We start from the raw sequence: 12,624 nt of genomic DNA on the forward strand, positions 1-12,624 counted from the left end.
TAGTTGAATTCTTCTCTGTTTTGGATAAGAAGTTAAAACAATCTAAAAGTGAACTTTTTTTTTTCATTTCTATTTATTTTCTGTACCTTGTTTATATTGTACATTTTTTATGATATTTTATTTATTTTTCCAAAGCTATAGCCATTGTTACTTTTTTGTTTTAAATAAGTAAAGTTCTTTTTTTTTTCCTTTTTTCTTTTATCTATAGAAACCACGGTAATATTAATGGCACTGTCAGTCCCACAAACAGCTCCAGTCCATATGTTTATTTTGTAAAGAAGGTACTTGGACCAAGTGAACAGCTAGTCTTACATTGATGTATGGTAGTCAATTATGTATTGTAGAAATGTTGTTTGCTATCTGGCAATATTTTTTTTCTTCCCATGATCGTCCCACTTTGAGGGAAAAATAGTCATGGCATCAATTGTTTGAATTGACGCTTTGTTTTTCTTCCCAAATATCAATGAGTGCAGTTCTTACGTGATGCAGTCTGCGAACATGAAACACCGACGCCTTTGAGATGTATCAACATTACATTTCTATGTGTTGCACTCAGTGAAGAAACACCATGTGCACTATTTTAATTTCAAAATGTCAAAAAATAAAATAAAATCCCCAATAAAGAAGTGCCAAATCCCTCTCCTAATTTGGTTTAGTAAATGTATTTTTAGACAGAACAGTTCTGCCAACGACTAAAACTATACTGGTTCATCCGTTATAAACAAAACGACATCCAATTATGCGTGCAATTCAACCAATCTTTGTCCGCGTTCAAAAAAGTATATTGTGGACGTCGACCGTGTGGCTACGTCATCACGTCACGACAGCAGCGGGCGTCACGTCAGCTGGTGAGTGTTTTGAAAGGAGGTGACTGGTTAGCTGTCGAGCTGGAAGGATTACACTTCAGCGACCGTCGAAGCAGTTTTGGTAGCTATGTGCTTCATTATAATAACTTAGCCACTCCGCTAATACTGCTTGTCGTGTGACGGGTAGAAATACTCGGACGACATTGACGAATATTGGGTTATTCTACTGTGGCAAGCTACCGTTAGCTTCGGAGGCTAATGCTAGTTGTGTAGATGAGCTAACCTTAACGGTGGTCTGCCTTAATAGGAACAAAGCTGTGTCCTGCGGTCGTAATTCACTGTTTGGTGTGGACGTTTGATTTCGTCAGTTGCTGGCTGTTGTCTGGGGACTCTCGGGAGGTGCGTGCTGACTTGTTGATTTCGCCGTTAACCAGATTATGTGCGCTGAAGCATCCAGACCGGACTCCGCTCTGGACGGGTGATGGCAGCGCGTCTGCAGTCATATGACAGCAACTCCAGTGACGCCGAAAACTGGGAAGTCAAATCTTCAAGTCGACCTCGCAAACTCTACAGGCATTCGGGGTGAGTTCGGTGCGACAATAACACGCTTTACGCTTGTGCCAATGGTGGTTGAAGTCAGATTCAGTTCAGTTCTTTTGAGAAGAGTAGGGAGAGTGTTTGGTTCTCAATCCACCTATAAGTCATGAGAGATTCGTATTCCCCTCACAGAGTATGTTGTCAGGTAGAACCTAATGTGCACATGAGGCTCAATAATGTGCTTGTGGAAGCCATGGAATCTTATGATTGTAGCAGACAAAGACATGAAGTTCAGACATCAAAGAAACTATCTGACAAACCCATTTCTCAAGAGCAGACGATGACTTTAAATTGCTCTTAAATTTTGTCAAACACTGAAAATGTATTGACGTCATTTCAAAGTTTTCAGATTGAATTGTAGTCTGAGTTTTGAAAGATGTGATAATTGTGATGTTAATGATGTGTTAAATAGTTGCTCTTAAAAATAGTTACTTGGTCATGTTTTTCGCTGTTGTTATTGGACTGCCAGGTCCAAACAGAAATTAATCTATTTAGGTGTTAGTATCAACAATAACTCATTTTAATGCAGCTTCATGGTCCCATAGCAGGTTAACATGCCCGCTTTTAACCAGTGCTTGGGCCTTTGGCTATTTTCAGTTCTGACAGCAGACGTTTTCTGGTCAGACCAGATTGGCAGAAATGCAGTGTAGATGTCATAAGCACAGAAGAAAATTATTATGTTGACAGCAACGTTGTCGGCACTGCTGGGGGAAATGGTGTCAGACTGCGATCTCTTGATATGTAAAGCTCTTTAAACTCAAGTTGAATGTTTTAGTCAAAGGATGAGAGAGTCCAAGAATGAGTATACTGCTTGTTGAATGTTAAAGGATTTGTTAGCGCTTAAACTCTTTATCTCACAGTAGCTAGAATTTTGGGAGACACTGCGGAAGTTACACAAGAATGATTAATCTTGAATGACGTGGTTTTGCAACCCTCATGACTCTTGCCTTCGCTCACTGATGTGTACTTTTTTAATCTCTCTTCTTCCTCTTCCTCTGTCCCAACCAGTCAATAAGTTTCAAAGATAGTTAAAAGAATTTAGGTCAAGCTCGATTTGTTTGTCAAATTTTTCTGCACTGGTATTTCCTGTTGCGTGACAGTTAAGTTCAGGCGCAATGAAACTGTCAAGTTGATGTCTGCCAGTCCTTTGTTGCCGAAAAGTTGATTGACTGGTCGTCATTTCAAGTTTTTTTTGTTGTTTTGCTCGTATGGAGTTTTCTTTCCTCTTGGTTGTTTTCAAAATATGAGAATAGTGGGATGTATTTTGATTACCTTGAGTAATAGAGGTTATTTTGTCACAAATTCACCAGTATGTTAAATGCAGCATAGATCAGTCGTCTCCTAGAGGGCTGCTAAAATTTTTTTTGTTTTACACCTTTGGGCCGTGAGATGCTCAGTTAATACATAAGCCGCATATGGTGGCAGTAGTGCGTCACTGAATTGACTTCACAGCTGCAAATCTGTGATAGTAAACAGAAAAAAAATGAAAGAAAGTGATGGTGCCCCAAACAGTAAAAAGTGTACACAAAAGCAACTGTTGACCTGTTTTGAAATGGCGATACTTTTATTTACACTTCACATATCTTCTTTAGAGTTAAAATAAAATGTATTGTTTTTATTTTACGATATTTAGACATGGTTTTATTGTATTTATTTTATTCAGTTTTCCAATTTTCTCAGCAGTTTGCACCAAGTGTATTTTTTCCTTTTTTCTTTAGTAAATTTGATGAATATGACTTGCACTTGGTTCTGCTGCTGGTTGGACTTTTTGATGACAAATATCTTTGCAATGACCACATGCTTTCATGTCATTTCACAAGAATTTGGTTTGTTTATGTGTAAGTAGATTAAATATGGTTATTGATCACACAATGAAATCAAGAGTAATGAATCTGTTCTAGTACTTGGATGGTCCCCGGGCCTGTTTGTTCGGGGAGATGTGGGCCCCCAGATCAAAAAGGTTAAGAACCCCTAGTTTAGTTGACTTTGCCAAACTTGTTTTTTCATGTCATTGCAATCTTCACAACCACCACACCACCCTTTTTTTCATTTTGTTATCATGACGGAAGTGGGAGAGAGCTGTTGTGTCAACACACATGCTCTATTAATGTTAGTGTTGTGTCGTCATGGTTTACCTAAGGTGTGGCTGCTGTAGTATCTTCACTACAAAGCAAAAGCAGGCTTTATGACAGAACAATGTCAATTGTTCCCTTGTTTTTTCTTGAAGTAGCAGTCAGACCCGTGCATCTCGAGTGGAGGCACAACACAGGAAGATGAGCCTGCATGGTGCCAGTGGGGGCTGTGACCGCTCACGTGACCGCCGCCGTTCCAGCGATCGCTCCAGGGACTCCTCACACGAAAGAGAAGGGCAGCTCACCCCCTGCATACGCAACGTCACATCACCCACTCGCCAGCACGTCGGCGGTGAGTGTGCGTTGATGAAGCTTGGATTACACTGCCTCTTGTGGAGAAGCCGTTTTTGCTTGGAAGCAGAATGTTTGTTTGACAGCAAATGTGGCTTTGGCTTTAAATGATTCAAAAGAAAAGTCATTTAAAGATTAACTTGGCATGCATTAAACATTGTCTCTCAGTTTTGAGTTAAAAAGAATTTTGAACAGTTTAACAAGCCTCGCCTCATTGGATCTGGATTTTCCAGTTAAGAAAAGATGTTTTTTCCACCTCAAACTTCCATTTAAATTCATGATCTTTTTTTTAATAATTCAGATGAACACATGACCCTGCTACAATTATCTTTTTCCGGACCATTTGTTTCCATCAATGAATGAATTATTTTTATTATCTATGAGTCATCCTGAAATGTTGGCCCATCCGTCCCTTAACCACTGTTTGGTCCGTGAGGCCACAGGAAACTGGAGCCAATATTTCTTTTATAGCAACACTGACAGTATCCTACTCTAATAATGCTGTGTTCGACCATGATTTTCTCTGAACTAGCATCTACCCATGACTTTGTGTAGACCGAGAGCGAGATGGTAGTACATCATCGAGACCCAGCAGTCCCAGACCCATGAGAGTTTCTCCCAGCGGCTCCAGTAGCAGCGGAGTGGTGAGCAGTCGCAACAGCAGCCTGTCCAGTACCGAAGGCGCCTTCAAGAGCTTGGCGGTGGGCGAGATGGTCTTCGTGTACGAAAGTCCCAAGGAAGGCGGAGCGTGTGCCACCGTGAGCAGCCGAAACATGAGGGCTTCAGAGAGAGTCACGCTGATCGTGGACAACACGCGCTTCGTCGTGGATCCGTCCATCTTTACCGCACAACCCAACACCATGTTGGGCAGGTAGAGCGCATGATCCACAACTGAGGAGCTTCATTCAACCCTGGAAATAACTGGTCTCCTCATTCCAGAATGTTCGGGTCCGGGCGGGAGCATAACTTCACACGGCCCAATGAGAAGGGAGAATACGAGGTGGCAGAGGGAATCAGCTCGACTGTTTTCAGAGCCATTCTGGTGAGTTTTGTATTTGTCCCACAAAGTCAATGCAAATCACTTTCGAGAGATTTAGGGGGAATCCGTTATTATTTTTTCGTCTTATTAATCCTGTGCTACAATTAGTTTTATTCCGTTTTTTTATTTGTCTTAAACATCATTGTTTTTTTGTGTTGTGGTCTAGTCCAGTTATTCTACACCGTAGGGCCGGGGCCCATGGGTGGGCCACCAGGGCCTCCTGAGGGCCGATAAGTTTTTTTGTTTTTACACTTCTGGGCTGGGGGCGGCCGCAAGTTGCATGTCTTTTAATACATGAGCCACATATGGTGGCTGCATTGACTTGGCAAATCTGTGATAGTTACCAACTATGTACTTGAAAAGTAAAAACTATTCATGAAAAAGCACCCGTTGAAGCAGTTTTGAAAATTAATTGGAACATTTTTTGGCAATATTTTCATTTACACGTCACTAATATATTTATTTATTTTTTTTGCATCAAAATTATTTTTTTTCTCAAGTAAATTTGATGAATATGACTTGCGCCTGGTTCTGCTGCTGGTTGGACTTTTCTATGACAAACATCTTTGCGATGATCCCATGGTCCCAAAAGGTTTTGGTTTGTTTTCGTGTAAGTAGATTAAATATGGTTATTGATCACAAATGAAATCAATAGTAATGAATCAGTTCTATTGAATGGTCCTGGGGCCCATTTGTTCTGGGAAAAATGGGCCCCGAGATCAAAAAAGGTTAAGATCCCCTGGTTTAGTCATCAGAGTCGTGAACTGAAATGTTGAGTCATTTCAATATGTGTGAGCTGTTGCTTGTTTAAACGCTAATTGCTTGTTTAAAATGCACCTCTCTTGTTTGATTTGACAGGATTACTATAAATCTGGAATCATCCGGTGTCCTGATGGAATCTCCATCCCAGAGTTGCGGGAGGCTTGTGACTATCTATGCATCTCATTTGACTACAGCACCATCAAATGCAGAGACCTCAGTGAGTTTTCTCCTCCACCACAGCTCCATTACTGACAAGGTTACATGTTTCTTGAGACCAAGAACGACTCGTCTTACAATGTGCCTCAATATTTTTCAGTACGAAAGCATTTATTTTAAAATTGCTTTGGTTAAAAATTCAGTTTTGTGTTGTTTTGGAGCAGTGTGAACTGCTTGTTATTTGATGTTGAATGGCGCTGTATTTCTGTCACCAGGTGCCCTGATGCATGAGCTTTCCAATGACGGGGCTCGGCGACAGTTCGAGTTCTACCTGGAGGAAATGGTTCTGCCATTGATGGTGGCGAGCGCCCAGAGCGGAGAGAGGGAGTGCCACATTGTAGTCTTAACGGATGATGACGTGGTGGACTGGGATGAAGAGTATCCACCACAAATGGGGGAGGAATACTCGCAGAGTAAGACCATGACACATGCGCTTGTCTCTCTGTCTTTAGTAAGAAGATGTTCAGCTAAACCCGTCTTCTGTTTCGCAGTCATCTACAGCACAAAACTGTACAGATTTTTCAAGTATATTGAGAATAGAGATGTTGCCAAATCCGTTTTGAAGGAGAGGGGCTTAAAGAAAATACGCCTGGGCATTGAAGGTGAGTGCAATCAGGAAGAAGTGAATACGTGTGCAATCGAATTCAAACTGAGATGATGGAGGAGGAGGGTCATTATGTTGTCAAGGTCCCTTGAGCCTCTGATTTCATTTAAGCTATTGTTAAGGGACACCAGTGTTGGGTACACTTTGTTTTGATGGTAGAAAGGTACATATTTTGTCTGGAAAATGGTTTATATTCGAGTCTGCATCAACAATCTGTCTGTCAGGTTATCCAACATATAAAGAAAAGGTCAAGAAGAGGCCCGGAGGTCGTCCAGAGGTCATCTACAACTACGTCCAAAGGCCCTTCATCCGCATGTCTTGGGAGAAGGAAGAGGGCAAAAGTCGACATGTCGACTTCCAGTGCGTCAAGTCCAAGTCCATCACCAACCTAGCAGCGGCAGCAGCAGACATCCCCCAGGACCAGCTGGTGGTGATGCACCCGGGGCCCCAGGTGGATGAACTGGACATCCTTCCCAACCATCCGCCCACTGGGAGCCACTACAGCCACAACTACAACAACGAGCCTGACCCCGACGGACCCTCACCTGCCGTCTGAGGACCCAGCGGTCCCCTTACATTGCCTCGGCCCCTCTCCTCATCCTCCAGTTCTCCTCCCAGCATGCTGCAGCATGGAGCGCCAGGGGCACCATTACCATATTGCCTTGACACCTCCTTTGCAGCCTTAGAGCCTCAAGAACTGTAGAGAATGACATGCAAGGGACAAAAGACTGATCGAAGGAAAGGTTTACTCTTGTTTTGTTTTTTTTACTTGACCAAAGGAATTTATTTTATTTTTGTTTGTTTTTTTTAAATAAAAAAGTACGGGCTAATAACCATTATTATTATTATTATTATTATTATTTACAATGTTGTTGTATCTTTTGACTTTTAAGTTGTGTTGAGCACTCTTGTGTTACTATTTCTTCACACTAACAACTCTTATTTCAAGGATCATTTAAGTTTTCCTGGGTGGCCTAAATGAATGTGCTTTGAAGAAACTATACAATACTCCTGAAAAAAAAAACCTTTCTGTTTAAGAGTAAGAGGGACAAAATGTTATCACCACTGTACCATCATTCTCTGGATGATCTCATCTGACATCTTGTGATGGGGAATGTAGTCATTGGCTGGATATGATTCGTGATGTTATGCTCTGTGTGCAGCCGATATACAAAGCAGAGCACGGGCTCTTGTTCAAATCTCTGTGCAAAGCTTGAATTTTCTTTTGTTTTGTTTTAAATAAATTGAAAACCATTCAATAAATACATGAGAAATGCAGTGCATTTTGAGCCTTGATTTTGAAGTGTTCCAAATACTGGTGTTTTTCCTTCACTGGTTTTCCTTCCCTCACCTGGTCAGTGTGTCATTTTTCATTTGTTTCGTAAAGCAAGTGCCAAAAGCTAAATACTGTCGCGTTCAACAGCATTCAATTTCACCGAAAAGCAGGAGAAAAAAGGATGCATATTGCATGACATCTGCTCTCTCTAAATTCCAACTGTACCCAGTCATTACTTAGCAATGTCAACACTTTTGGGATTAAACCATCCTCAAACAAGATAATCCTTGACTTTTAGTTGTTTCAACTTTGATGGCAACTTTTTAAAACATTATATAACACTTCTAGCTTGATGTAGTTCAATAGATATCATCGGATAATCTCTTTGCAAACCAAATGTATTGTGTCGATTGGGGTCAGTCTTTGTGACCATCATCTTCACGCTATTTAATTTTTAACCTGCAATGTGTCATGAGCGCCGACATGTTTCCAGGGCTCATGTTAACCGTTACAAGATACAACTAGAAAAGATTATCCTGAAACTTAAGGCTGTGTGGGTTTTATTTATTTATGGCATGGTCTGCACTTACATGGGATTTATTTTATTTTACGTACTGTCCGAGGACTATTTTGACGCTGGGTAAAATCAATAAAATAAAGTTGAAACAATCTTTGAACGTTTTAAAAGACTTCCAAAATGACGTTAAAATTATGAGAAGAATTTCTTTTCTTCACGCGTTTATGGACACTAGGTGTCGCTGTTTAGTTGGAGAAATGAGTTGACCCAACGTTCAAGTTCCAACATTTTTAAAATCATTATTATCATTGTCATCATCACTTTACTTACTAAAACATAGCAAGAACTCAAGAATGTCTTTGCTATTTATATTGTATGAGAAAATGTTGCACTAAAGGTCTTTGTACCCCAGCACGAGACAGCTGGTGAAAAATTGTAATTGAATATAGTTCGACTAAAATGTGGAGTTGTAACTCAAGCCCTGTTTTCACCATCTGCTCGCTTTTTATTGAAGAATCGCTTCGTCTGATATGATAGAAACAGAAGACAAAGGCAAGCTTGTTCACATGCAACACGTAAGAGATAAACACAATGCGCATTGTCTCTGTGTTTTTCTATACAATAACCTTTCAGGTTCATAAGTCACATTAATGCTCAATAAAAGACCCAAATATGTGTTTGTTGTCAAGATGGCGTCGTGCAACCAGAAGTTCGCAAGGATAACGTTTGCATGTGCTGCGATGGGTCATTGGTTATTCTTCAAATATGGTGAGTCAAGATTTGTTAAAACCTCTGTATGATAAATGCTTACTTTTGTTTGAATGGACTCGAGGAGACGGTTGCAGTTGTTTCATCACCACTTTGAACAATTTTTTATTTAAGAACTTCCCCTCAAGTTCGTATGGTTTAATCCAACTTTGTATATGGCCTTGATGTTATTGAAACAGAATCATATCATAATATACTGCATGCATTAGACATCACTTTGTGAACGTACTAGTTTTAATTGTTTTGATTTTCAAATACAGTATATTGCTTTATTCCATGATGAAATTGTATAGTCGTAGGGCTGAATATTATACCTCGGTTTTCGAACGTCCCGGACTTCGAACAAATCGGAGTTCAAACAAAAATTTAGAGATTTGGTAGTGCTTGAATTCAGTGCAATGATTTGAGGCCAAGTGTCTTGTTTTAACGCTGCGTCTGAATACGTGGGTGCACACATTGCAAACTGCAATTCGGTGTTCATTTCCCTGGACAGAGAAGTATTGCCAAACGACAGCCATCATGGCTGGCTGGAGGTTGTTTTGTCATTTTTACAGTGTGATGTAAAATTCAAAGGCGAAATAACATTTCTCATCGTGTATCATATATAAATAGCATCTCACTAAAAGAATTAATAAATAATCGGCTCATATATCGGCAGCGATAAATCGGCCGGCCGATCGATCTGTGGTGCCCTACTGGTAATAAAAGTGTACATTTATCTAAAACACACACTCCAGGAAAACTTATCAAGACATTCCTGTTTGAAGACACGTGAGTGTTGTTTAAAAAAAAACACGATAAGCGGGTTCGTAAACGCTAGAATCAGAGATAAGATAAGGTCATTTTCAGCCATTTACTTGAATAGCTTTTTCTCTCATTCTCAATATTGAGGCTGCTTTATGAAATAACATGAACTAGCAGTTCCAGTACTGTAAAATGTTTTTATTTACAGGAAGGAAATGCAGGATCATATAGCACCACTTTCTCCCCAGTGCTGGCTCAAATTCCACCGAGTGTTTGTTTGTATTGGTGTAGGTCTGAGTGTAAAAATGAGAAGTGGCGTGACCCACCAAGGTATTGCAACATGACTCTCTGCCATTGTGTGAGAGAGGAACTTTCCCATTAGGTGATAGAGAAGGGTGTGAACAAGTCTTTGCTGCTAGATCCTGTGATTCCTGCCTCCGGCAGGATTCGTTCCCGGTCATGGCCAGGGATTCATTTCCACCAATGTCAGAAAGGCCCAGACGCCTTCACGGCTCCCTCTGAAAGCGATACCCCGAGCACACCCATGATGGCCTGTGTTGTGAACGATAAGGGAATGTTGGCGCTGATTACTGCGCCGTAAATCCATATAGCTGCTGGGTGGAAGGTTGTTAACTAAGAAGCTCACCTTCTGCTTTGAGTTCAATCTTGTTTTCGCTGTGTTCACTACAGCTTTACACTTTACCATGCAAACAGTGAATGAACCAACATAGAATTCCTTCCAAGTATTTGTTCTTACATGACAAGTTTCTGACCCATTTTTAAAAAAAAAACATATTTGGGAAGAAATATAACAACTGACAATCCTTCAAGCCACTCAATGTTTAGCGCTTCTCAGTCAACCAAACCAAACACTGCTGTTTGTTTCTCATCCATTTGAATTGTTTATGAAGGGGAAATTTGAGTAGTGAAAAATAGATGAAACCGTTGTGTTGGAACCATAATTCCTGCTGCGCTACCGTCACATTATGTTGCTGAGCACTAACAATTTTTAAGTAGTTTTCACCCAAATATTCACAAAATGACGAAAATAAAATCTCAGTGAAGATGAGCTATACACTTATAGTATTCTGTTTATTTGCTTGCTTTTCAGGTTGAGTTTTATACAATTTTTTGTCTGTTTGGGATGTGGGAGAAAACTGGAGTACCCGGAGAAAACCCACACAGGCACAGGGAGAACATGCAAAGTCTACCCAAAAAGGTCCAGAGCTGGATTTGAACCCTGACCCTGCTGAGAGGCTGCAGTGCTAACCAATGCGCCGCTGTTGCACCCTATGCATAAATGTGCATCTGGAATTATCTGCCATCGTCTGAGTTTAGTTCTGTTAAACGCTAAAAAAGTTCATGTAAATTCAGCCCTCGGATCCTGAAATGTGAAGGACGTGCCGGATGTGGTGTGTCAACGTAAACAAGCTCTTCTGCTTAAATATCAGTGAAGACATGACGGGTCAAACAAGTTCAAAGAACAAGTGGCAGCCGACGGCGTCCGACACAACCTTTCAGCGGCAGTGACTGGCACTTGGAAAGTTGTTGTGCATGAACCTCCTGAAGGCTAGTTCGGACGTGTCGTTCAGAAGCGGGGGTTGTTTTTGTTTTCATCCAAGTCTCAGTGCTAGAAAAGCTGTGAAGACTGAGCATAGTAACATACAAACATGAGGCAAGGATAATTCTTATAGAAATATAGTAGATGCCTCCGAGTTAAAGAGTCAGGAGCAAGTTTGTGTTTGACAGATCTTAGCCGTGTCGTTCCCAGAAGAGGCGACAGGCCGGGGCTTTCGAAGATGCTGGCAGAGAATGGGCCGGGTCCAAGGACACCAGCCGGATTAACACACCTGCCCGCAGTACAATGAGGTCTAATGAGCACACGCTGGTGGTCCCAGTGTGGTACCAGCAGGACAAGTACTTTGTAAGTGGCTGACACCTCGAAACGGGCCTTGAAGTCTCCGCTCTCCTCTCAGCACCTTCATTAGTGACTTTCTTCAGGGCCAACAAAAGTTCCCAGGATCAAGAAGTGACACATTCCTGGGATTAGGGAGCCCAGTAGGTTGCTCTATTAAAAGAAAGTTAACCTCAACCCCAGAAATTTGGACGGACAGTAGGAACTATAGTGACCTGAGTTTTAATGACTTCGGCTTTAACGGTGATTTAACTTGAAAGGACTCGCTGACCCACTTGTGCCTGGACCTACCCTCGTACCGGAGTCTTGTTAGGCCGCGTGCAAGTGCAATACGGCCACCAGGAATCTCCACTTTTGTAGTGACTGTTTAGAAGCTAGTGAGAGCCATGGTTGAAACGGGAGTAAGCTTTGGTCTGATGCTGACATAAAGATGAAGAGGACGCCTCAGACCTCTGCTCCCAGTGGGCTTGAACGCTCTTGTCTCACCAGGAAAGCCTTCGCTCAAGTGACTCCTCCATCAACCCTGACCTTCTCACCGCTTACCTTTGTGACCCCTCGCGACCTGACTCGGATGGCAGCCCAACTTTAACCTCTGCTACCGTGACCTGCGAACCCTCTGATGACCTGGCAACAAAGACTCTGGCATTTTCTTTGTTGGAGTCTGACATGTTTTGGGAAAGGCTGCACAGAGATGGTAGTTGTGCTTGTTAAAGTATATGTCAGGAACTTGGAAGGGAAGACTGTGATTATAAAACAGAAAGGATTAAGTACTTACTCGCCCCTCAACAGCCTTAAATCGTGTTTGAGATATATAAGAAGGTATTTCTCTCATGTCTCTTGAGCTCAACCGTCTTGCTGAAGGAACATTCTCCGCGAGGACCCTTGAGATTCCTGTCTTCTTTCTGAAGTGGCTCCAGGACACTCGGCATAATCAGGCCGGAGATTTCTGCCGCTTGA

General features: G+C 41.5%; 1 protein-coding gene across 2 annotated transcripts; it reads left to right on the forward strand.

Moving 5' to 3' along the window:
- Nucleotides 1-834: 834 nt before the first annotated feature.
- btbd10b (BTB (POZ) domain containing 10b) lies at nt 835-7,723 on the forward strand. 2 transcript variants are annotated; one of them, XM_053866628.1, is made up of 9 exons: nt 835-927; nt 1,241-1,388; nt 3,631-3,827; nt 4,382-4,697; nt 4,766-4,868; nt 5,724-5,844; nt 6,059-6,256; nt 6,335-6,445; nt 6,672-7,723. In XM_053866628.1, the coding sequence occupies exons 2-9, from the start codon at nt 1,288-1,290 to the stop codon at nt 7,001-7,003; spliced, it is 1,479 nt and encodes a 492-aa protein (XP_053722603.1). In that variant the 5' UTR covers nt 835-927; nt 1,241-1,287; the 3' UTR covers nt 7,004-7,723. The 2 variants fall into 2 exon arrangements, with proteins under 2 accessions (XP_053722603.1, XP_053722604.1); XM_053866629.1 differs by having other exon boundaries at nt 3,634-3,827.
- The last annotated feature ends 4,901 nt before the right edge of the window (nt 7,724-12,624 follow it).

The sequence above is a fragment of the Synchiropus splendidus genome, chromosome 5 (genome assembly GCF_027744825.2).
Source record: "Synchiropus splendidus isolate RoL2022-P1 chromosome 5, RoL_Sspl_1.0, whole genome shotgun sequence".
Taxonomy (NCBI): Eukaryota; Metazoa; Chordata; class Actinopteri; order Syngnathiformes; family Callionymidae; genus Synchiropus; species Synchiropus splendidus.